A 27,352-nucleotide genomic window follows, 5' to 3' on the forward strand; every position below is an offset into this window, starting at 1 on the left:
ACGATGAACATCTACTTGATTGTACATTATTAAGATGTGATTTAATCTTGGTCTGTAAAAGCTTAACTGAGGAAACTGTGGCTGCATCCCTGGATATTTCCTATATTACATTAGATTATTCCTACTAGGAATATTAATTTATGGATTAACATACCACAAGCTAGAACACAAATTAAGTTAATTTTTTCATCATAGATCAGGGAACCACTGGAACTCTTTGCCATTAAATATACAACATACCAAGAATCTTATACTTTTGAAAAAACGTTAGCTTTATGGTTCAAGCATTACATATATGCCCCTGGGTGATATAGTAAGCAAACTCTTAAGTAGCCTAATGAGGTGCAGAGTATGAATTTCATAACACTGAACATTAGAGTGTTCATGACATTATAACGATGTGTAAGGAGAAAGACAAGCCAGCTAAAGTTATAGCCAAAGAACTAAATGATGTTGCAGTTATACATCCAATTCAACCTGAGGAGTTTTTTTAACCTCTTCGTTAGATAAATACCAGAGTTTAGGAGGAAGATGATATGAGAACTTTAGTATGAATCACCGCTTTTCTTTTTTGCTAAAGGTACAGTTACAGGTTTGTCAGTAGAAGATGTAAGTTTGTAGGAGTGGTTCTCCATGTAATAGTGTTCAACAAGGAGTGATACTTAGCACCATAAAGAATATAGTGAGCAAATTTCAGTTGAATCAGTGCCATAAGAAAATGAAGATCACATGAGGACACACAGGGGTGACTTCCGCCATTCTACCAGCAGCAAAGTGGGCTATCACTTTGTAGAGTTGCTTACATTTGTGGTGGATGGAAAGAAGACTTGTAACAAGGTTGACTGACTATAGTGAAGATGGGGGTAAGTAGTAGCAGTAGAATCTGAGAAATGACTTTGTCCTGTACAACCTGCTGAATGTCAGTTTACTCGGGATAAGATTCATTACTTGCTTGTCAGATTTCAGTTAGTTGCCAATTTCACAGGTGAAAAGTTGCATGCTCAGTTCTTTCAGTGAGGGGAAAGAAGATTTGTAAAAAACTTTGTAAACATTTTTGTTAGATGCATTGTTGTAAAGAATTAGTGAAGTAGCGTAAACCAGTACATATTCTGAGAATGCAAATACTTTAAGCCATCCTGCCCTTGTTTCTGTCTTAATAAAAATGAAGGGAAGAAATTTACTGTAAACTGCTTTTAAACAGAGGTTTCGTTATTGAAATGTGTGTTATTATTTCAGATATTTATTAAATTATGTGTTATGTAGCTCTTTTTGATTCATGCATTTGTTTTGTAGGGAGATTGCTAGTCTACAGCAGAAACTTTGTGAAACAGAAGATGATGTTCTGAAGTTGCAGAATATAATTAAGGAAAAAGATGGAGTGATTTCACAGCTACGACATCAAAGTCATTTACTGAAAAAAATTTGCAAGAGCAGGCCTCTGCTAGACAACCTTCTATCCTACATGGCTGAAGCAGAAAGATTAGGTGACATCCCTGGAACTGAAATGGATACAGTTTCCTCCCTTCAGGATGGATTTCTGGGCACAAACTGCAGCTTGAACATTATGTCAAACAACAGAGATTTCTCTCTCAGTGAAGATGACACTGAAGACCAGGACCTGGATGAGACAATATTTGGAACCACAGTATGAAACCCATAAGCCAGTTAGAAATGAGAGTGCCTGTTGTTTAAAGTTAGTGTGCAGTAATGTAAAAACTGCAGGTAATTAAAACAATACAATCAATTAAAGCACTAAACCTTGTTGTAGGAGTTGTGCCAGAAATGGCAGGGACTTAGGAAGCCTGTAAAACTGATGCAATACATGTTTTAAAAAATATTTGACCACGGGGTATCTGCTAAGCACCGTCACTTGTGCCGTCGTTTAGTATAGGCTTAGAGGAAAATTGTAAACTTTGAAAAGTTCATATTGATTTCTGAAATTCACCAAAGATGATACTTTAACCTTTTTTTCCTGAAAATCGTGTTCATTTGGGGGAACATGGTCATTTGGATACTTTACCAGTAAACTGCTGTTGATGTTTTTTCTTTCTTAAATTTTCTAAGCGGAGATCATGGAAAACAAATGGAAAGATATGGAATCAATCCTCAGCATTGAGGGTCAGTCCTCAGCAATGAGGGTCTTTTTTTTTTTTTTCAAACTTATATTTTGCAGCTACATGAGAGAGAGAGACTGCACTTTGATGCTTTTTCCTCTTTTACACGGGCACACTCGTACACCTATTAATTTTAAAAACACATCTTATGTGCTGCTCAGAAAAGCAAAATGTGATGTTTTGCATCCTCAACAAAGTCAAATAGAAGGGAAACATTAGTGGAAGTCAAACATTATTGGTTGTTTTTGAAAATGTTATCCATGTCCCTGCCTTTTTCCTAATTTAATGTAAGCATATACGTATCATGTAGTACCACTACTGCATATTAAATAGTCCATTTGCAGCTTTTATGCTGAAAAGTGGCAGTTCCTAGATGTGTAATCAATAGTTGTGAATGTGTGCAAGCTAAACACTAATCAGCCAGATTGCATTTAAGTTAAGTCATGGAGTTATGAGATTGTACGAGTTCACCTTTCAGCCTGAAATGGCTGCTAGCTTAATTTCATTTTGCCGAGTTACTGTCTCTACTGTTTCTTTGACTCGCAGAGTTGCTTACAGGTTAAATATTAATGCTGTGTATAGCTGATTTGCAATTTTTTCCCCCTATTTTTCATGAAAAACAAATGATGGTCTCACCGTGATAGTGTTTTACCATAGCTGAATAGAAATTAAAGGTGGCAAAGTGGTCTCTCACACTTTACACCAGCCATCTAACAGCTAACTAACCAAATCAAATGTTCCGGGTCACTTCTTAAAACCCACTTGTACCTAGTGGGGCTTTCCCAGTTAACGAAAGTTACAACAGGTAAATAGTTTGTCATTAATTAGAACTTTGGAGATTTTTTTTTAAATGAAAATATCTACATTTGTATAGATTCCTGAACAGATGAACAAATTAATTTTTCTTAAAACCCAGTTTTACAAAAACATGTCAGTTTAACTTGCGTATGGGAGACATTATGTATATTTTTATCAAACTGAAATGATGGTAACCCAAAACAAAATAACATTCAGATTATCTGTGTGTGATGGATTTGGAAAGCATCAGTCACACATTATTGGCCAGAGAGTTTCTCAGCAGAACCTCCCATACCCCACCCCCACCCCCAAAAAAAAAATTCTTCAGGGCTTTTCAATTTTGTTTCCACCAACCCCACCCTCCCTTATGGAGAGGCTATAATACCCACACATTTTCTAAATATACTTCCCTTCACATCACCTGCATACCACCAGTAGATAAAAATACATTGCTTTATCTGGGTGTAGTTCACTGAGGATCTCTCTAATGGTACTGTGTCGGCCATTTTGACATACCTTGAAAACAAAATGCTTCCCTCTCTGCATTCCTTTTTGCAATTGTAAGTTAACTGATAGAGAAAATGAAGTATAAGCTCCCTTCAGTTACTTAGATTCTGAAGTTTGTTCTTTTCCTGGAGACTTGTTATTGGTTACAACATGTCATTCATGCATACTGATTGATACAGTTTCATAAACAGTTATGGCAGAAGTATAAGCATTCTTACTCTTTAAAATCGACAAAAGAACCTCAGAGATAGTTACTTAAAGCAACAGTGTTTACCATTATAGCAGGTACTTGCAGTAGGTTAATAACATATGCCTTGTAAATTACCATTCTGTTTTTGTTGTTCTGCATTTGTTTAATTCCAGAATCAAGATAAGTTTTAAAATGTATTCTCCATTGCAGCATACACCATAAGGACAAACAAAATGCCACATTAGACGGACGTGCGTTTACTATAGGGAACTTGTGCTAGTACCATCAGATATATTAAGTCTCAAATTTAAATGCACCAGTCATGTAAAGTACATGTCTACTCTCTTTGAAAAAGATTGACAGTTGCAGTAAATGGTATGAGAATTTAACAATGTTTAGTCATCACCTTACAAAGCAAAAATGTTAAAAGTTCAGTTTGATAGTATAATAAGGTACATGTTGATTTCTTCTGAAGTGAGAGAGGAAAAAAATATACTCTTGAAAACACTCTGTAATTTTGCAGACTTCTGCTGTTGCTCTTCTAGAGTTTTCTTCAACTTGTTACATTCATGTTATATAAAGCAGAAGTAGTGGTCATTGGATAAGTATGAATGTATTACTCAAGCTAATTAGTACCATTTGCTGGACAATACCTTTGACCTTTTGTTTCGCTTTACTGTAGATTGTTTTGGAGGTTGTACTTGTTTACTGTAAGTTTTGGGGTGCTTAATCAACCTTTTCTATTGGAGGATTATGCGTGTTTTGCACTGCATATCAATCATAGGGCTACAACTTTGTGAGCTTAGAAGGTAGGTGGCCAATATTAATAATTGGCTTAAAAATAGGTCGAAGTCAAAAACAGTAACCTTTAATGGCATTGTGGATGCATGGCTGCTGTGAACATTGCGTTCTGTATGGACCTTTTTTTGAGCCTGAAGTGCACTGTTTTTTGCAACTTCAGGAGTAAGAGAACTTCTGTGCAGATTCCCAGCATCATGAATGATGCTTTGGTTTAAAACATGTTACTGCATAATGTTGTATAGCGATACTGCTGAGATGTGCTATGTATGTGATGAAGGTTTCAGTATTACTGCTCACTAGTACTATGGTAATAGAATGAAACCTCTTGGTCAGAGTTACTGTCGTCAGACAAGCACCTTCCACTACTTGTTTTGTCATAGTACAGGATTAATAACACAGCAAAAGAAGACTAAACACCCCATGGAGCGGAGCATACATTACCAACATATGTGCCATATTTGAGGGAAAAAGGGGAAACAAAGCCACCATAATGCATTGCCACCATTTTAGAGGATTCTTCACAGTCACTATTAATTGTACCTTCCACATGGGTGATAACAGGTCAAAAAAAGTTGTCACAGAGTTGGAGTTCTTAGAAAATACTTGCTGCAAAAGCCTGGACTTAGAAAAAAGAGCTAGCGTATTAAGTAGTTAAACTGATAAAACAGGTAGTCACTGCAAACACACACCATTTACTGTGCAATTTTAATATTATAGGAACTAAAATTAAATACATTAAAGTCACCTATTCTTTTGGTCACCACTTGAAATAGTTCTGTCACAGTCAATTGTTTCATTGGTCACCACTTCCATGATTTCTTCCTCAGCACTGTTTCATCTATCACCCGTTTATTAAACCTAAAAGCTTACAGGCGATGAAACTACAATTTAAAGAAAAGTGTTTTATGATTTTCTTATTACATGATTTTATGTTTGAATTTTGAATGCTTATTTAGTTTGGAAATTGCCATGCTATTTTTTTGAATGGTTTAGCATACTATTACAGTGTCACTTTAAGAAATGAACTGCAGGAAGTCATGTGATTGTTCCCTAGCTTTTAAATTTCCTGTGTTTTTTACTTTGCAGCATCCGATGAAGTCTTTCATGACATTCAGGAAGAAAGTGCTGCTTTGTTTTATAAAATAAAAGCGGTGTGTGTTTGCAGTGACCAGCATGCATCCGTGTATCATTTTATATTAACAAGTTAGCAATTTAAAACATGGTTGTCTGAAAAAAATAGGTTTACCTTTACGTCGCTCACACTTCTTCGACCGGCCACTTAATCGACTTATTTAAGCGAACCAAAACCGCAAAAAATTTTAAATGTCGAAAATATGTTTAATTTCAACATTTCCGGCTGCGCCACACCTCCACTCCAGTGCTACCATGGGTCAAATAGGGTCGAGGTTTTGTCGTTCGCTTATTCGGAATTCGACATTGGAGACGTTCGCACTTCGATATTCGCAGAAGCTGTTTCGTCCATATTGGGATCGACGATGTAAAGGTAAACCGAAAAAATACCCTGATTTTGAGTAGAAATCACTAGGTTATGCCGTTTATTCCATATTTAGTAAATTATGTTTTTTTGGTAGAACATATTTTCAACTCTGCTTCAGCAGTGGGAGGGGTTTGGAAGAACAGCATTCCGATACACAGTTAGTTTTCTTTCTTAACAATGTCACATTTGTGCATGGCATGAACAGAGCCGGTTTGTCAGTGAATTGTTAGCAGTACAGTCAAACTACTTTAAATATTAAGAGCTGTGTTAGCAATGTTACAGGTTGGAGAGAGCAACATGCAGGCAGTCTTTCAGGATTTCAGTGAACTACAGAGAGCAACAGGCAGCAATGTAGACGGAGAAGTAGATACGTGAAAATCTTTATCTGAATTCCTTCCACCCTTGTTTGCATATTGTGTGGTCAGCCATTCACAGATTTAAATTTCTTGTATGTCTGAGTTGCTCATGCTGTAGAGTGCCTAAAAGCCTGGTGTATAGTAGTAGATTACCTGAATAAAATAACCAGATAAATTGTTGGCAATGCCTACGGGGGGGGGGGGGGGGGGTTAATATTCAGGCATTTTGTAGGTTTTCAGATAAAATTAGTTTACCGATTTCACAGACAATTGAGCATTGGCACAGACCTGTGAATTAGAAAATATTGGTGGTTTGTTTTATTGCAGCATTTTAGTTGCATTACGGAGATCAAGGCTTTTTAATAGATTACTTTTCTTGAAGAGTTCTAAGCAGTGATAAGTGAGCCTCCACAGATGTGCGTGCCAACTGCATATATGTAAACCTTGAGAGTTAGTTTCATCTTGTTCAACTCTTCTTTTGCCTTTTTATACTAAGTAGGTCAGTGATCGACAAGGAGTTTAACTTTATTGTCTTGCTAACTCCCTGATCTGTTTCCCTGTCAGTCTGTGCTATTTTTCTGATCTTTCTGAACTTTTGGCAATGAGGTAAATTATATAAGATTTTGTTTAATAAGGGAATATAATTTTCCTCATTTGTAGACAAAACTGCCTGTCTGATGAGAATACTTCATGTATATTTGATGCAAAGTAAAGAGCTGTAAATTTTTCTTTCTCAATATTTAGCATTATTGATTTAATACATTACTAAATAAGTTTAAATAGTACAGTCCAAGAAGGATGGTTACCATTCTTAGCAAACCTGTCTGCTAGGCTTGTAGCTTTGTTACTGCTGGACACTTTCAATTTTAGTGGTCTCTCTCCTCTTGTTCTGTTATATGGAAGAGCACTGTGACCATACCACATGATTTATAATAGTAGTCCGGGTATGCACATTTGTTCTGCTACATTTATACCTCAGGTAACTTAGCTCAGTCAAAATAAAATGTTATGACTATCTCAGAATATGGTGACTCTGGATAGCAGTACAGTAAGAAGGTAGAACATTTTAAGCTGCATGGAGTACCCCTAGCCCTGAAAACAATATGCAGAATGATTCATTATTTTTGACTAGCAACTATTTATAATTTCTTAATGTCAGCCAGGCAAACCAGAAGAACAGCTGTGAAATTTCCATAAAATAGACTCTTATTGGAGGGTGGCCTTATGGTTAAGGTGTTTACCATATAGACACAAGGAACAGGGTTTGATTCTCTCCTTAGAGAAGTAGGGCAAATCTTTAAAAGGCTCCCTGTGGTTGTTAGCCTAGTAATTGCCTATGAAGTAGATCATAGGACATGCTAACGAGCATATACATCAGCTCTTCCCACGGAACTGTCACCAGTACTGCTATGACATGCAATTGCATGGGTACCTTGCATACTGTTGTGTGACTAGAATAAATTTAATTAATTTCAGCACTTTGTCTGCTTTCCAGTTTTGATAATGTTCAAAGTTCAGTTCTGCAGAATGCACATTGTCTACAGAATGCAGTACTAGTGCTATTGCATTTTTATTTTGCTTGATGTTTGAACCAGTCCTTGTCTCTCTATAACAAAGTTTATACAGAAGATGAACTTTGCATCATTTTGCATTCTTAAGCCAGTGCTCTGAAACATTTATGTTTTTCCAGAGGAAATGTACACATCTCTCATGATGCCTTGATACTATTTAAATATATTCTTCAAGCACTCAACAAGAAAATAAAGAAGAAACATCATGGGGCTGGTTTACAGATGCCAAGGAAGTATAAATTTTAGCTGCTTTCTTAACTGGTTAATTGTAAAGAATAAGGAGGGTATCAAAATAGATGACTGTTTTACAGTTAATGGGTAACATGAGGGTTAATACAGCTGGTAAGCTTGATGAAATTTTTGTCACAGTTTGAGAATAGTCAAGTAACTGTCATTACTGATGAGGTAAACCTTTAGGTATGGCAGTGTCTAGGTTTTGAAACTATCAGCCAAGGTTTCTATCATCTCAGGACCTTTTCTCCATATTACTACCATTAGCGCTAGTGTGAAGTAGTTACAATGCAAGTAAACAAGATACAGCAGTAGTTTTAGATAAATTGATAACATCGTAGATAATGTAATCAATTCAGTTTATCCTTTATAAAGAAAACTACGTAAAATTAATTTATACATTCAGCATGGGTTTTCACAAAATCTGTCATATGAACCTGTAAGTTGAAAAAAAAACATTTTTAACTATCTTCTGCTACTTTTGTGTTTTTAAGTTGAGTTGAACATCTATGCAGGACCAACTGTGTATGAAAAAAAGTTGGTCAACATTTTGTAACAAGAGAAATCACCTTTTGCCTAAAGTGCTTGTAATTGATTATATTTGAGCAAAAGGGAGGGATCTTGCTTCTTTACAGCAGAAGCAAAATTTTGATCAAATGATTTCTGTATGAATGTCCAAGACCCATTTACAAGTCACCAAATAGGAGAGGAGAAAAACATTCTTCAGTTGACCAAAGAATCAAAAGCATCTCCCATTGAAGTTTTGATTCTTTTTAATTCAATATTCTGAGATCCATAGCACAAATTAGTGTTAGTGTTGGCCATTTATTTCTGAAGTTTGTCTCTGGTCTTCTACTATGCAACATTAAAGAGATGCACAGCTCTCAGGGGGTGTTTCAGTATATTCATCTCAATTTCTTAGTGCAGTAATTTGGTGCTATATGTAGGGGTCTTAGATAAGTGGGTAAGCTTATAGATTAGCCTTAATGCTGCAGAAGTTGTGAGGAGAGTGTGGGTTTTGTAGAGGTTCATTATAGCTAGCAGAAGTGGAACTTGAAATCACGTGACTAGATTTTTTTGAACAGTGCTATTTTCCATAGCATTGCTTTTATTTGTGACATGTTCAGTCACAACCTACTGCAGGACAAATTACAAAGGCATAATAAGTATAATAAAAATACCAATGCATTCTCAACTTTATAGAGCATTTGTATTCCACTTCATTTCCATCTTGATGTAATTGAGGTTGTGTTAAAGAGTTTGACTTTGAGTCAGTTGTCAGTGTATAATTCTTGCATACATTCATACCTTTTGGTTTGTATCATATTACAAAATTGGGGAAAAAGCACAATAGTTTTGCTTAATTCATAATTAACATTTTCAGTAGCTAGTAATCCCAGGATTTCTTCTTTTTCCCAAATTTACGCAGCTCAGAGGATTCTGTGTATATTTATAAAAAAGGATGCGATTTGCTACCACCTTTATTTGTATCTAGGGAGTAAGCACACTCTTGTCTAGCAAAATACTGCATGCTTGATCATCGAATGAATAATCTAAAACTTAAACTCTTATTGTTCATACGTGTTTATTACTGTCTCACTGCTTCCTATTGCTTTGATGTCACACTCGGGTATTATCTGCGAGACTTTCATATTAGAGCTAAGCAACATAAACATAGTTGTGTGCGATAGTGTTCCATAATAAAAGTTATATTGCAAGTATTGTGTAAAGACGGGGCACAGTTATTAAAAACCTCTGTGGGTAATATTTCTTCTAATGAGTATGGAAGGAATTGCAATTAGCTGCAAACATTTTTAAAAATCTCCCAGAAATAATGCAGCATGCTTATAAGAGCAAATGCATCTGGAACCATATTCAGTCATCTCTACTTTTTGCCCAAAGACCTTGAAATACATTTGTTAAAATGTTAGTCATAAATATAAATAATATCAGAATGGATGCAGAGTCTGACTGTGAAAATATCTCAGAGAGAACAAAAAAATGTACAGGTTCAAAGTTTATACTGTAGTAGTGAACATAATTGTTTTTACCATGATCTTTCAGAACTAGCTTAGATTAGCAATATGGTAGTTGTCTTAGTCACAGAGTTTGGTGGTCTGTACATTGAGGTGGTTGTTTTAGCATGAGAAAACCCACAAATAACTCAATCATGCATTAAATAGGAGTGAATTTGTTTAATCTTCCTGCCATAGTGATAGTGGAAATATGACAAATGGTACAAGTTTTCTCAGTTTTCACTGACAACACTTGCATAAGGATACATATATTTAGAGAGAGAACTTTTCAGTGTGTGTAGTAGAACAAGCAGGGGCTTTGCAACCATTACTTTGTAACTTTGTGGCTGTAGTTTATGTAAACACTTCAGTGGAGGATTTATTTAAAAAGTGCTTTTAATTGATAAGATTATACTTAATATGCAACTGACATTTATGCTGCATCCTTACTTGTGTGCAGCCACAGCAGGTCACTTCCCAGGTAAAGCGGTGCACGCTGCACTTTAGAAACCTCAAAAAAATAGGGGTCTTTTTCATTGGAGTAGTTAAATATACATCGATACACACTCAGAAGGGGCTGTGTATGAGTATTTGTGTGTGTTCCCTATACTTGATACGGAAGGAAAGGTAATGAAAACCGCAGTCACATCCCGGACTGGGATGCTACTATCATTTTCTTCATTGCGGTTAGTTCTTCACTGCTGCTTAGAGGCAGATATCCTAAACTGGGTTTATTTTTCTTGTTAGTATGATTTGCATACACTTCTAGCAGTGTTTGCACTACTGGAGTATGCAGTGATCTCAAGTTCTTCTAGTAAAATTTCTAAGTGCCCTTATATAAATTAGCCTGAAGAGATATTGTTTGCCTGTTTTCTAGAGAGCGAGCATATCTTTCTGCATGCATTGCAGAAGATGATCTGAGAAGCTGGGGCTTTACTAACTGGCATTAAGTGACAAGCTATAAACCAACTTTTACAGATATTTCTAATGCTTTCTGTCACGTACAGTAACTGCTTCAGGCAAGCAGAGGCTATTCAGTTTATTTATGTCAAGAAGTGTAGACTACAACCCAATATTTTATAGGAGGATATTTTCACTGCTTTCTTTTTGTACAGAAAATACTTCATTTGTAAACAAAGGTATAAAGAGAACTATTTTCTCTGTGTAAATATTGCATAAAAAAACTTGCATGTTTCTGTGGCAGTAGAATTGCAGTACTTTCAACTGTCTTATTAAGAGAGATTCTTTAAAGGTTTTGTGTAGAATTTATTTTTGATAACCAAGAAGAGTTGTAACATTATGTGCATACAAATGCAGCCCAATGCCAGAAAAGGACTTCCTGCCTAATTATACCACTATAAATCTGCGTTGTGATGTTTACAAAAAGCAAAAACAAAAAAACTTCATAATCCATTTATTCCATTTGAAACTTTAAATACCTTGCATCTGCTACATATTTCCTCAAACATCCTATTATCTGTTAGATGAGCCGTTGTACTCCTGGAGCCCTGAAAACTATGTTCTAGTTACCCATTTATTTTGATAGTGGATTTTTTTCCCCAGAAGTAATGGTTACATACCTTGTATTACCTTTGTTGTTGGAGTTCACTGATAGCATGCATCCTTCATTTCCTGTGTATTAGAAGAGTGTGTATAACAATCCTTTGTAATTTTTGTATTTTTAATCCCGTTGGGAAGGGAAATGTGCACCAAGGATTGACTGTTTTAAACTACAGAATTGTCACAGTATACAAGCATGTGCAGAACTGTTTTTGTGTTACTTTTCATTGTCGTTCAGCCGGCTTCATCACAATAATATTGTCTGGTTGTAAGAAAATAAGCATTTCTCCTGATTGTAGTTTGCTGCTTAAGAAATAATACAGAACACTGTGTTATTTTACATATATACCGCACAGTAGCAAGCGCAGTTCACTGTAATGTAAAGGTATTGGTTGCAGTGTACTGAAGTCCCAGAAGGCTTTACTGTATACTAATACAACATTATCACAACTACCCCATGCACCATTCAGGGTACACATCCTCACCTGCAAATAGAATAAATAGTTGTGGTAATAAAGCCAATACAGCTGTAATGGGTCAGTAAGGGACTGACGGCTTACTTATTGTACTCCACTTAACTCATGGCTGTCTTTGGGGAATACCTACCCTGCTGTAAATTCTTACTTACCAAGGTTTAAATATATGGCATAGTGGGGTTTCTTGTGCTTTGGCATTTTGGAGGATGGCGGTGATGGTGCTGCTACCAAAGGCAAGGAGCTGTAAAATACAAGACATTAACTCCCCCTTACACAAGTTTCACAGCTCCTGGTTGCAGCAATATACAGGTCAAAGCTGTGTGATACAGATGGTTTTTTATTTTTTTATCTAAAAGTTAAAAGGAAAATGAGGAATAAATAAATATTAGAATTAAACATAAATGTGTTAGCTGACTAGAAATACACACTGAGGATAAAGCTGATGCAAAATGTAGAACATGATATAGATTTATTAAGGATACCCATTTTCCATATTTTTTGGGAAAATATCAGTAAATTTCAGAATCATGATTGTCTGCATGTGAGAAAACACAACATTTCATGAAATTTCAACATTTTAAACCAGAACACTCATATGTATTACATTATTCAGTGTTTTGTGCTTAAACTGTTTTTTTTTTCTATAATAAAAATGATGGTGGCCAGAAATCAAAGTTGAGCATTCAGTGGTATAATTGCCAAAATTTCAGCTCATAAAATGGAATTTTATTTTTTAAAAACTGTAAGTCAGTGATGTTGGGAATTACAAATTGTGTATTTTGGTCAGCACTGTAGTTAAAGGTGTAGATTGTCTTTGTAAAGATGATCATGGCAGTTTTCATAACTCTCTAGTACACCTCTTACTTTGATGATTGACTTCATGATGCTGAAGAATGTGACCTGGTTAGCAATGTTTTAATGTATAGTGAAAATATGCACATTTAACTTCATGCTAAACTTTTCTCTTTCTGCATGGTTTACTGCAGCTAACAGTTAGTTTACTTTTTCTAATCCAAAAGAATATGTTGTAAGGAAAATTTCTTTACTGGATGTTGATTCCTTGCTGCATGTTCATATTTTGAAATATTTCCGTTGACTAGCACTAAACTGGCATTTTAATATATTGTATTGCCATCACTTGTACGGGCAAGATTGTTTAAAAATGTTCAGCTGCAAATGTAATCGTTTCATCTGTTAAACAGCAATTAAGAGTTTCCTTTTGTCATAAAGAATGCATTCCTATTGTGATAGGTTTCTGAAATGTTGTTACAATAATATACTGACACACTTTTATTGCTATACATGTAGAAGCTTGATTGCCATTTGAGCACTTTAGACCAACAGATGCTGCTTTCTTTGCACAGAAACTTGTGGAATCAGTTAAGAACGTTTCAGTAAGGAAATATTTACCAGTTTTAAAGCACGGACTATGTTCTGTGTAGATCGTCTGTAAGTCTAATTGTAATCCATTGATCCTTTCACAAGGCCCAAAGTAATTGTAATTCTTGAGAGTGAAAAAGATTGAAGAGTTACTAACCAGAAGCACACAAAATTTTGTAACTGTTTTTGAGTCAGATTTGCTGAGAATCGCTGATTTTCATTTGTCATTCAAGTGCACCTCCTGTTTTAAAGATATGCAACCTTGGCTGCTGTTGAAACAAGCCTTATAAATGGGTTTCCGAAAGTGACTAGCAGCAGATTTACAAATGACATTTATTGGACTTGTGTTTTATTTTTGTACAGACTTTGTGGGTTCCTGCTTCCATGTAATGTTATTCTTGGGCTTGCACTTTATTACTGATTTAAAAGTAACAAAACAGTCCTAAAAATCAAATTGCTTGGAGATCAGTACATCTGCAATATTCTCTTGGTACAGCAGCATTTAACTAAAACTCCGCATGAAGAAACAATAGACCCGATTTGTAATCTGTGTTGAAAAGCAGTAAGGCACTTTTGGATGTTTATGGTGGATGAGGACACTTGATAGTTAAGGGTATTCTTTGCCCTTTGCGTCACAGTCAAGGTATGACAGTGCAGTGCCTGTGCAGATGTGCTATTGTTAGCATCGATATTTTATAGTTTATGAATTCCTTTAGTGTTAAATAGACTGTTGGACCAAACTCTGTGCACCTAATATCTTAAAGATGTCAATCTTAGAAGAGTCCAAACCACCATAGGAATGCTGCCTTACTATTTGCTTCTTACCCAGACTGAAATGAAACTAGTACTTTTGCCTTACTTTACTTATTACTTGGATAGTAAAAAAATGGTACTTGTTGCCTTACCTGTAGTCTAGTAATTTAAGAATAAAATAATTTCTCACAAGATCAGCTCAAAGAGTGTATAAAGGTTTCCTGTTTGAATGTTTTGTATTTTTGCTTCTTCTGCCAGTAGGCATTGTATTCTGTTTCCTTGTTGTCAGAAGCACTAAACTGCATCTTACACAGTCCTGTTAATGGAAGTTATAACTTGCTTCTGAGTAAGGCCTTGTCATAGTAAATGTATGAAATATAGTAAGCATTGTAAAAGTGTAACTGGACTTTGATTGCTGTTAGAATAGAAGCCTAAAAAGAGTTGAGGCCTTCAATAGTGAAACCAGATCTCATTAGAATAATCATTGGTACCAGATTTCAAATAAGACATTTTTCTTGAAAGATTACAGTGACCTGTCCACAGTAGGCCTCTATAAATAATTTAAAGATCATGTCTAAAGGACCGAAACAATTGTTTTCCCCCAAAAAGTGTTTGCATACATCTTTAGAATGAATAGGTTCTCCCGTTCAATTCTCGGCTGGAGCCCCTTCTGTGTGGAGTCTGCATGTCCTCCCCGCGGTCGAGTGGCATTCGAAAGACATGCATGAATGGGCGTGCCTTCGTTGAAGGTTGGGCTGGCACCTCGGCACTGTAAAAATCTACTGCCAATCATTAGCGGACCAGAGTTCCGCTGTGGCAACCCCTGACCAGGAAAAGCCGAAAGAAGAACAAGTTAATTTTGAATCATTTGGAAGCTTGCAGAGTTTTAAAAATATCTTCCAAACACAGAAGACTAAACATACAAAGCCATATTTACAACATTAACATTAAACGGCCAGACAGGAGGCATTTATATCTCTCTGGATTCTAGCTCTAACTATGCTGGATTAGCATAGATAAGTCATCATTAATTTAACAGTTTGTCAATTACTTAACTAATGCACAAACTATTAAAGATGCATGCGGGCACTTTTGTGTTAAAAGAAAAATTTGTTTTGCACATTTAGATACGATCTTTACCTCATTTCATTGTTTTCAAAGATCTGCACAATGGCCCAGATTTACAGTGAAATGGTAAGCGTATCTACTGTAAACCACATTTTAAACAACGTAAGAGTTTGTTTCCATGGGCTGTGAACCAGTGACCAAGCTTCTTTGCTTATTTTCAGTACCATTTTGTTACCCGTCTGCTGCTTTTAGCTACCATGTGAGATATCCATTTCATTACAAACATTGGTGTTCTAATAGAAATAGCTGATTTTCTTTAAATATCAAGAACACAATACTCCTTTTGTTGAAGCTGTAGCCAAGTGAACTGCCAATACAGTAGTCCAGACCCATGTCAAATCGAACATACAATGAACTACTCAAGATGTGACTTTGATTGTTTTATCAGAGAATTACAAGCATCTAATTCATTTCCAGTCTACTCCCAATTCATTTGTCACTTGTGCTATAAGACCATTACAGTCAGTTTTCCCGAGTAGCAAAACACCCTTTCTAGATTAGGGTTTGAATACAGACAAGAGTACATTACCTGGTAGGAAGAGTTTTTGCATTGGTAAAATACACTGTGGAGGACACTTGCAAAAAACATATGTACTTAGTTTTAATTTGATGCCCTTCTCATATTTTGTTCCTTGTTTGCTATATATGCCCAGGATATTTCATGTTGTATGCTACTTACTGGTTGACTAGGTTTGGCGACAGCTTTAAATGCTGCATGTTTCAGCAGAGATACATGACTCAGTGTAAAACAGTAAAATGTAAGCAATTGCATTCAGTACCCATTTTTGGAGATTTCTGTTCATTATAAAATAGCATCCATAAATTCATGCACTGTGCAGAGCCAAGATCTCATGGAGTAATTGTTTCAGGTATTTGACATTATGCCTGAAATCCTGCAACATATCCTAACCCAACTGCACCAATGAATACAAAAATGCAAGTGCAGATCATTGGGCTTAGGACTAATGGATGCTGACAGCTGTGCTATCATTCACTATTGCATACAAAAATGCAGAAACGGTGTTAAAGTATCTTGGATAGATTTTTGGAAGGCATACATTCATTTCCAAATTAACTGTATTAAGATTAAAGTTTTTAGTTATTCTTAACCAGTATCATTATTTTATTTGCTGTTCTTAAAATAACATACTGACTTTTTACTTCCAGACCAATATTTCTTAGAAGTACCACAATTTTCTTAAGCATTACCATATTCTTCTTTTTGGAGATCAAGTTTGAATCAGGAACAGTTTTTATATAATAAAAACGTATCCATTTTGAAAGCCAGTAGATTAATAATGTTTACAGTAACATGCATTTTCTAAATAAGAAATCTGGAGCCCCATTTTGTGTTGCTATACAGTGACTGTACTGTCCTTAGTGATTTATAGGAAAATCACTGATATTAGAACAGCAAAAATTTTGAGCAAAAGCAGAAAATCAGTGACAGTTAGACACAAAGATCACTTTCTGTTCTGTTATTCCTTTCAAGAGCACAGCAAACTATGCACAAGTATGTTAAAATGCCTGAAAGAGCAAGAGTCCTAAGGACTTTGGTTCTTGTACAGAAAGAGGTATCTTGCAGAACAGAAACGTGTTACATCTGTAGACTTATGAAATGGGCAGAGGAAGTAAATCATGTATTGTATGTAAACTTGTGGAATGGGTAGTATAGAGCTATGTCTTAATGGGATCAGTAGATGACTTATTTAAGCCACTAAAACTTTCAGGATATGTGAAATGTTTTCACTGTTTAAAGTTCTAGAACATAACTACTACTGCACACTTTTTTGCAGATTTGGCACATCACCAATGCCCTGTATTGTCCTTTTTGTGCCATGTGTCACTGCTGTGAATGGGTGATACTGGGGACAGGGACAAGAACAAAATAATCTGGTTTTGTGGTCAATGTTACAACAAAAATATGATCTGCAAGGCGGGTGACCTTAGTGTCTTAAGCCTATGGCTTATGTTAAAATCATTAAAAGTTCAATACAATAGACTCCCTCTTATCCGGTCTCACTGGGACTAGACCTTAGGCTGGATAAATCAGGAAAAAGCATACAAAATAGCATTTATACGTTTTAAATCAGCTAGAATAAAATGATTTGTTAGTATGCATTTTTCTAATGAATAATGAAGTCTAAAACTCAAATGTCTTGTCATTATTTAGCCCAGAGGAGGTGGAAGTTTTGTTCTTCTCTGTTGTCTTTTGCCACGGCTACGGCAGAAATTTGATGGCCGGATAAGGGGGAGTTTACTGTACAAGTAGGAAAAAGATGTGTCATCATGTGTACTCAGTAATGATGTTATTTTCCAGCTGTAGTCAGAGGCATATTAGCCACTGTTGGGCTATATATATATACTGCTGCAACATTTGAGTGCTACAGTTAAGTTTACAGCACAAAAGCTTTAACTTGGAAAGCTTTTGCAGGTTGAACTTGTCTCCTATTTTGAAAGTTAGGTTGTTATCCTCTGCAATAGCAATATTAATCCTATAGTTCCCCTATTTCCTGTGTAAAAAATGTTTACTACAATCATGAAGAAACAAGTGTATAAATGCGACTTGTACTAAACGTAATATATTATGGGAATAAAGAGGTAGTTTGCCATCTTTGGCATTGTATTATTTAATTTCTTGCATTCACTTTAAAGTTTACATCTGTTATTATGGTGCTTTTAGTAATTGTTACATTGTTCATTTTTACTGCATGTAGGCATATTTCTTTTGCAGAAGACGGTTATATTCCATTGAATTTGTTGTTTTATTTTTAAAATTACATTTTCAAACCTTCTCTTTGAAAAAAAAAAATAAAAATTTAATGCACAATGGAGGTTGTTCATTATTTCAGTAACACATTTTTATGTTAGCTGGTTGATTGTTTGCAGAATCATATAGTGACAGCAGGAAAGGATTATTGAATCCATTTTGTATAGCTATACATACTAAAAACATCTACGGTTTCATCTTGTTCATACTTTTGGTTGGGTTTCCTTACACATATGTTTGTGGCTTGGTCTGCGCCCTTCCGTAGCATATATGTTGCTCTAAAAGAACTAGCAGGTACATTTGACTGGCAAAACTGTATGGGTACCAGCTGTGGTCCCTTTTCATTAGAAGGTCAAATAAAGACTGCCGTAAACGCAGATCAGTCAGCCTTAATTTGATGAACCGGAAAAGGCTAGAGAGAAATCTGCAGGTGAGCCTAGTGGTATTCTTAAATGCCAATGGTACAGCAATAAGCAGCAGCATAAATTATCGCTGCCGAGATCTTGCCAACTGATATTAATGTAGTTGTGTGACAGAGCTCCCTCCAAGGGCACTACATAGCTAGTGTAGCTGTACTTCACCAAGGTATTTGACAGACTATGTCCTGTAGCAGGTTGACAGAAAAACTAAAGGGTAAGAGGATGTTGTCTAGCTTGGTGAGATGGACAGGGATTTGGCAAGCTGTGTCAGATGGGGGGGGGTTGTGGCAGTTAGACAAAAAACAGTGACCAGCTTAGTGAGTGAGGTTATGTAACATGATCAGTCTCATTATATTTGTGTCAGATATCAGTTACAAAATAAGATTTTTGCCGACCCTATCAAGATTGAAATAATTGTTTTGAATGGGGGAGACCCCCATTCACAGCATAATGTAGTGCAGGTTGGCAATGTATGCAGTGTTGATATTCACTGTAAAAACATGTACACAAATGTGATTACTTCCCCATATCCAAGTCTAGTTTTCATGAGGCATTCCCTTAGGGCACAGAGGGCAGAAACAGATATGTGGCAAATAGCCTACTCTTAGTTGTCTGTAGTTTGAATGGGCAGTGGTGTGCATCAAGGAAATGATAGGATGAATTTCCAGGGGGTGCAGATATCCTTTAATTTTAGTAGTTTTTAGGGCCTCATTTACACTACTGTGCATTTTTATAGAGGCTGTATTTACGAAGAGGTATTGAACTGATCACGAGTATATAAGTGGAGTGTGCCTCTGTAAGAGGAATGGAGGACATAGGTTGCATGGAAAGGGTCAAAATGCTGGGAATGTACAGTATGGACAAGAGAGAAAAGTGGTGCTATAATATGGATGCACTGTATCTTTCAGGAAAGTAAAGAAGTGACAAGAAAGAATGAAAGCCGTGGGGGAATGTTCTTCGCCTATATTAGTGTTGCAGTGATCATTACAGCAGTACCTATCTCTGCTGCAAGCAAATGCCAAATGTCCAGCCTGACTTCTATAACTTTGTACCCTTCTACTGGGATGGGCTTACACCAGCTTCCAAAGGACCACACTCCAGGTATAAACGTGGCATCAACCTACATTTATTTGACATTTGTTTACCAGCAAGATCCGACTGGACATGGAGTTCATTTTCAGCAGAGTCCCAGGGAGAAAAAGCTCCACATTACAAACAAAATATTAACTTACACAAATTCACTGACATAAAATGTTAATAACAAAGATAATACCAATATAACAATAACACGACAGTGCACAACCATAGTAGTTATATACAGCGTTATATGACACAGCCCATCATATGAAACTGAGACAAGCTAAATCAATCGGCAAGTGTTGTTTTTCAGGGGAAAGCTTATTTACATTACAGGGTAATGAGGAAAAAGTGTCACTATACAAGTGAACTGTGATCACTAAAGAATAAGGTCATTAGTGACATGATTGTGGAGGAGCAAAGAATGAGGGTACTTGGTAAAGATGTGCATGAGATCAATAATATAGTGTAGAGTAATGACAGTGGAAAGAATAGTGTATATGAAGTAGAGAGAGACAGTACAAGGGTTATTAAAGTGGGACTAGTGCAAGTGCGAGTGGTGGAATTGTAAGAAGGTTATGTATGTGTTAGTAGGGTGTGGGGAAGGGAGAGATGAACATGTGAAGGAGTGTACTCATCCAGGATTTATGCAAGAGCAGAGCCATGAGTTGGATAGGTAGGCTTTATGAAGGCATTTGAATTAAAAGGTGTTACTAGTGTTTATGATTTCCTGAGGGATATTGTTCCATATCTTAGTGATATGATTAGAGTAGAGAGTCACCAAAGATGTGGTTTGATTTTATAACATCTAGTGGAAATTTGTTGGGAGATCTCAGGTTTCTAATACTAGGCTGGGGTTGTAGCAGTTGTTGGATAGATGTACATTTGTCAGGCTAGTATATCATGGAATGAGCAGCTGTCAGTTGGGGGAAGTTTAAGAGGTTGGGCAGATCAAGCCAGTTCAGTTGATGGACCCAGTGGTGGGTTCTATATGGAGAGTTAGTTGCGAATCTAGCAATTTTAGTATACAAAGTGTCAAATTTGGTTATGTCTGTTTTCTTTAGGTTAGTAAAGATAGGTGAAGCATATAAAAGGGTGGTAAGTGGGTCCTGGCGATAGATTGCCTGGTGGAGTTTGTGAGGTAAGGCTCGACTCTGTACAGGGAGCCTAGTTTGACATGTGTGTGTGTGTGTTTTTTTTTTTTTTATTACTGTGCTAGGTGTTTATCGAATTTTAAGCCTGTATCAATAGTTACCCCAAGCAGTTTTGGGTGAGTAACAGGTTCTCTTTTGTTGTTGTTAGAAGAGGAGGTATGAAAGGAGGTTTGATGGTGGTGGGATTTGTTGTTTGAAAAGATCATTAGTTTTGTTTTATTTGGGTTAAAGATAAGTTGATATTTGGAGAACCAGGTTTCTGTGGCAGTGAAGGACTGATGAGATACTTCATGGAGTAGTGGGAGGGAGGATACAGAGTAGATTAGAGTGGCATCATCTGCTTACTGGATAATGGTGGCAGACTGGGTGGCTTTATGGAGATTGTTGGTGAAGACTGAAAAGAGGAGTGGGCGTAGGATCGATCCTTCTGGCACTCCAACTGCGACTGGTAGTAGAGAGGAGAGGTCAAAATGCCATTTAACAGCCTGTTGGCATTCAGATAGGTAACTATGGAACCATGTGAGAGCAAGTTAGTTGAGGGTTAGTAAGGGAAGTTCATGTAGGAGCATTTGATGGGACATTGTGTTGAAAGCTTTGGACATATCTAAAAAGATGGAGGTAACAACTTGACTATTGTTGTTAAGTTGGTTGACTGCGTTTGTGAAGCTTATGAGGGCAGTTGTGATGCTATGTCTGGGGCGAAATCCATGATGGGTGTTGGTAAAAGGATTGTTGGAAAGTAGAGGATTCATGAGTTGGAGGTGGACACATTTTTCCAGTATTTTAGATAGACGAGGCAGTATTGCTCTTGGTCTGTAGTTGGAAAGGTCTTTTTTTATTCCTCCTTTCTGAAGTGGATGATGTAGGATATTTTCCAGAGTTTGGGCACAGAATGTTCTGGAATGCAATGGTTGATTAAGATAGAGATGAGACATGCAATGGCCTTGGCTGCTAGTTTTAGACATTTGGTGGGCAGTTTATCTGCTGCAATGGTTGTGGGGTTAAGTTTAGAAAGCATTCTTTTAATGATACTGGTTTAGACAGGTTTAAGAGAGAGAGAGGCGGTGGTTTCTGTGAGGTATATTGTTAGAGTTGGTGGGGGATTAGTATTTTTGTTTGTTAGTGAGCATATGGAGTTGATGAAATGATTGTTAAACTGTGTTGCTATATTGTCTATGGACTCAGAGGTGTCTGGTGTAGGAGTGGAGAATAGTCCAGGTTGTAATAGTTGCTTAATAGTGGCCCAGAATTGTTGTGAGTTACTATGGTATTTTTGTTGTAGGTTAGTGTAGTACTAGTTGTTTTGTCAGTTTGATGTGTGTTTTTTTGGCTCTGTTTCTTAGTTGTCAGTAGGTGGGGTAAGGTTGTCAAGTATGCTTAGGAACATAATGTTAAAGTATTCTACTGCTGTATCTAAATTGAGATATTTTAATGGGGGTCCAGTTGCATTGTTGGAGTGTGGATATGAACGTGTGGGGAAAGAAGTTTTATTATGAATTTGCTTATAAATTATGTGTTTTTGGGCTGCTTACACTTTGTCTGAGTAGGTAGACGGTCACTGAGGAGAAGCAGCCTGACTGTTGGGTTAGTGTGGGCTTATTAGTTACAGTCCAACCAAGTATGGATTGCCTATTACTGGACTTGTCTATTCTGGTTGGGGTTAGGATTATTTGGGTGAAGCCATAAAGGCTGATGAAGTTTGAGGGGTTATTGTTAGTACGGGTGAGCCCATCAGTGTCAAGATCACCCATCATTATGGTTTCCTGACTAGAGGTAGGTGATGTACTGTGAAGGAATTCCTCAGTTGTGAGGATGTTGTTGCCTGGTGGGATGTAGATTGCTAAGATGGTTATATATTTTTGGGGTTAACTTCAAGGCAGGTTGACAGTATCTCAGCATTAACAGAAATTTATTGATTATCATCTAGTCATTTAAGCTTGAGTGTATTTCTGTACATTATAGCAATATCTCCTCCTCTTGTGTGTTCTGTCCTGCCTATGGATATTATAGCCGGGGGTTAAGGTTTAATTGTCAGTTATGTGGGGTTTTAACCAGGTTTCTGTGGGGTTTTAACCAGGTTTCTGTTAGGGCTACTATGTCAGGAGAGGGTGGAGTGGAATTCACTTAGTTTGTTTGTTAGGCTCCTGATATTTATGTTTATTAGTAGGAGGTCAGAAGTTCTGTGGGGAAGGTTGTTTGAGATTTGTTTGACTGACATGGGTGGGGGTTGTGGTTGTTGATTGGAGTGCATTGGTCCTGGGTTGGAGTGGATGTCCCCACTTAGCTTAAGATGAGATATTACTAGCTGAACTGAGTATGGTGGTTTGAGTGATAGTTTGGTATATTTGCAAGGTGGCATGAAATGGGTGGATGTGAGTATCTGTAAAGTATAATAAATTATGTTAATAATGTTAAATAGATATGGTAAGGTTTGTGTATGTGCCGTGGTATGGAGGTAATGTTGAGTGGGTGGGTGATTAGCTTTTAGATATGGTGTGGTGGTGGCAGGATGCGAGATGGAGTAAAAGTGTTAGTATTGTGATGGAGGTGTGTAAGAGTATCATTGTGGTTTGCTTGGTGTGAGAGGAAGGTGTGGCTTAGTGATCCTAGTTGACTGAATGTGTAGTGTGGTTGGATAGGATAGTTGAGTGGGGTGTTTGGTGTTTAGTTTGGTTAGAATAAATGTTAGGAGTAGTGGGGGTGGCCCAACCGAAGTGAGGGTGAACGGAGTGGGTAGACATGAATCGGAGCAGAGGGAATGAAAAGAAAACAATCTATGGTCCAAAACGATCTATGGTCCAGTTAGACTGAGAGCACAGGTAAGTACTGGCAGTGGGTTGCTTCCAGATTAACAGCACTTGTGTAGCTGTGCAAGGTCAAAATATGTACATCTTTCTTTCTTAAATGCTGCAATATTAATTCACTTCCTTAGTTTACGACAGGACCTTTCAGCTGAAGGCTTCCAGAGTTCAGATAATTAGCCTATTGAGTACCCCATGTTCCTTGTTAGTGTTAAGTAAAGCCTCTTACTTATTGGGAGGGAATAGGATGCCTGTAAAAATGCCCAATTTCCCATAGAGATGCCCACTTTCAGTACATGCTTTGTTTGGAGCTTTTTCACAATGTGTCCTCTTACATTTCCTGCAAATTGTAGCTCTTCACACCTGCTTAAAACAAAAGCTGGAGTACTTTACTCCGGCTGCTATATCAAGTAATGCACAGATGTCCTCAGACATCCCTCTGAATACAGCCCATAAAGCTTGTGGAGAATGTCTACCACGAGGAGGACAGGAACCTCTGTTTAGTCTCAGCTGGCCTTGGACAGGAACCTCTGTTTAGTCTCAGCTGGCCTTTCTAGGCTAGAGGGCAAACTAGCCATCAAGGTGCTTGGCTCTGATGCCTGCTATCCCCATGGCCTCTGGCAATGCCTCTTGAGAAGCCACCATGCCTTTGAATGAAAGCATGTGTTCTTCTGGCTGAAGATACACACTCCATGATCAGGACATATGCTGGTTCTCAAAGGACTAACCATGAATAATCTTACCCATGAATGGGAGGTGGGCAGATGTATAAAGACATGGTCATTATGCTAGTAATGCAGCATCTAGAGCTACTGTTCTGGGGTCAGTTATTACGAAGCATAGCTGGCTGAGGATACAATCCCTGCAAGTGGTTATAGAAGTACAGATTATCAGTGCACCGTTGGATGAGGAGCTATTGTTTTGACTCCTTCTCCATAAGATAAAAATATATATATATATATATATATATATATATATATATATATATATATATATATATATATATATATATATATATATATATATATATATAGGAGAAGGGAAATGCAATGGAAACAGTTAAACAACTGTTCCACCCTCCTATACCAACAACAAAAAGTATAATTCAAATATTGGCTGTATTACCAACATCAGGTTAAATGAATGTAAACAAAACGTTAAAAGGAGGTCAGAAAAGGCAAAGAAATCAGAAAGAGAAGCTCTGGGCCCTCAAGAATAAGCTTCAACAAGAGAGCAGCAGTGTCTATGCCACACTTCTCCCTGCCTTTTGTCTATCCCAAAAGTCCCACCTCAGCCCTCAAATTATCCCTTTCCTTTACCCCCAAAAATAGGAAATGGACTGCACTATTCTCAAAAGAAAAAAATGGGAAAATACTTCCGTTTGACAGAGAGTTTCGCAAGTCATATCTCAGAGACAAAGGCTGCATTTTTTTGTCAATTCTAAAATTTCAGAGGATATCCAGTGCCAAAAATTTAAGGCATCTAGTAGGGTCTCTAACTGGATGAAATGAATCTCTAAGAAGCTGTAGAGAGAGTACAAAGGAGAGAAAAGGCCAGTGTTCTACTCAAGAATATTTTTGGTGCTAAGAAAGGATGGTCCTTGAAGGTCCATTCTAGATCTGTCAAAATTACATAAATTCTTATAAGTGTTCAAAATTCTGGCACTTTATGCCCATCTGCCCCTATTATTTCACCAAGCAGTGATGGTTATACTGGGGATCTGAAGGATGTCTACCTATACATTCACTTAAACAGGGACAACAATCACTTTATTGCTCCCATGAATTTTACCAAATGCCTGACTTCAGTTATAGCTCACTGCAGAAATTTGCACAGAGAGGGTCTTGGGGCCCTATCTGAACAACTGACTTGCACAGTTCCAGTCCCAAGAGAAGCTAGCAAGTGCATTAGCACATACCCTAGATTGTTTTCAGAACATAGGTCTGGCAACCGTTTCATGTACAATTTAACACCTTCCAGAACAGTAGTCTTATGGGGGGCTTTGCTAGACTCTGCCAATCAAAGTAGACAGATTACCCAGCACATTTCATTCAGAAGATGGCACAGAGGAATCAGGTCTCAGCAACAGAGTTCCTAAGAATCCTGTGGTATATAGCATTAACTATCCACATGTTCCTCTGGCAAAACTTCACATGAGAAAACTAGTGGTGACTTAAAAGCATTTTGCACCAGCTTATTCAAAGCCTGGAGAAGACCATATCCTTAACTCCATTGTATATGGCAAGGAGGCGTATGGTGAAGCGGACATCTGAATGTATGTATTCCCTTCAGACATACTCCCAAGAAACAAACACCGACTGTAAATGCCCTCCGACACTGTCTAGACTGCACACTTAGATGACCTCAGAGTTTAGGGCACATAAATCACACGCAAAAAGGCACATTGGCATAAAATTATTTATTTATTATTTACTTATATATATTTGATAACCGGGTAGTGTCCGACTGGGCCAGAAGCCTGTTTTCAACTGATGTAAATGATGGCAGTAATCTTGGTACTTAGGACTTTCAAACCAATCTGAAAACCAAGAGTCCTACATATGATGACAGCACTACATAAATAATTGAGAGGAACTGGCTGAGAATGCAAGCGAGGGCAGTGACCCTGGAATCAGGCATGACCCAAAGGGCTACATGCATTATTTCCCACAGAATGCATTGGTGGATCAACTGAGCAAGTTAATCTGATCCTCAAGGGTGGTTGTTAGAGAAATCTTTCTGAATCTTGCTCAAAAGTGAGGTCTGCTAGAAGTAAGTGAGAGATTCTGCTCCAGAAGGAGGCTCAGACAATTGCTACCCTGTCCTTCATTTGGGCAGGTATTCTTCTATATGCATACCCTCCTTATACCCCCTCTGAAGGGGTATTCAGAAGATAAGAAAGGAGAAGCTAAAATGCTGTTAATAGCTTTCTAGCTGAGGCAGTGGTTCTCTATTCTGACAGAGATGGTAAGGGATGAGACATTAAAGTATGCCTCCTGGTAAGAAACTCAAAAAAAGAGCTTTATTTAAACATACAGATCACATTACCATGCAGCACATTCCTCATGCATGGTGAGCAAAGGTCATCTCTGGTGATGAATCCATTCTTACAGATAATCAATAAAAGCAGACTATCTACAAGTCATGCATTGAGATTAGATCCAGAACCAGATTTACAAAGGTATTAATTATGTTATTAATCTTTGTTATTTATACTTTACTGATTTGTATTTATAGCATCAAGGCAGACAAGTCCCATGTGGGTGTGTAAAATCTTCCTAAGAATCCTATATTCAGGTAACCTCAATTAATGAAGAGCACATTTACAAGTTCCACGAGTGGGTATTTTGTCCAATAACTTCTTTCCATAATGTCCATTTACTCATATACTTGGTGGCTAGTCTTTTATATCACTTCATTAACTGTGGAGCTTTGTCTGTTTTCCGGTTCCATATTGTAACTTTCTTGACGAACACCACTACCAGCCCTATTAACAACTTAACATATATTAAAATTGTTGCCTTGGTTTAATTTCTTTGAAGTCTTTTGGGTTTCTAATAGCATGATGGAAATGGACCCCATTCCCAAGTCAAAATATAGTTAAAGTTTGTGAAATTAGTATTGTTTCAATCTTTGCTGTTAGCCAAAAATGCTGTTTGCAGCTATGTGCGCAGAATTGAAGCCTTCTGCAATTCATAGTTACATGTGTCAGTAGCATATTAAAAAAAAAATTACAGTGTTATTTAATCAGAC

The 27,352-nt window shown here is 37.1% G+C and overlaps 1 protein-coding gene across 1 annotated transcript in view; it reads left to right on the forward strand.

Annotated features, from left to right (window-relative positions):
* The window catches only part of VMAC (vimentin type intermediate filament associated coiled-coil protein), a 52,923-nt gene extending 38,476 nt beyond the window's left edge, over positions 1-14,447 (forward strand). The window contains exon 2 of the mRNA XM_044053823.1: positions 1,294-14,447. Within this exon, the coding sequence (XP_043909758.1) occupies positions 1,294-1,651 (358 nt within the window). The 3' untranslated portion in view covers positions 1,652-14,447. The remainder of the gene's footprint in view (positions 1-1,293) is intronic.
* Positions 14,448-27,352: the final 12,905 nt, after the last annotated feature.

Source organism: Protopterus annectens, chromosome 13.part0 (assembly GCF_019279795.1).
Source record: "Protopterus annectens isolate FY-2018-M chromosome 13.part0, PAN1.0, whole genome shotgun sequence".
Taxonomy (NCBI): Eukaryota; Metazoa; Chordata; order Ceratodontiformes; family Protopteridae; genus Protopterus; species Protopterus annectens.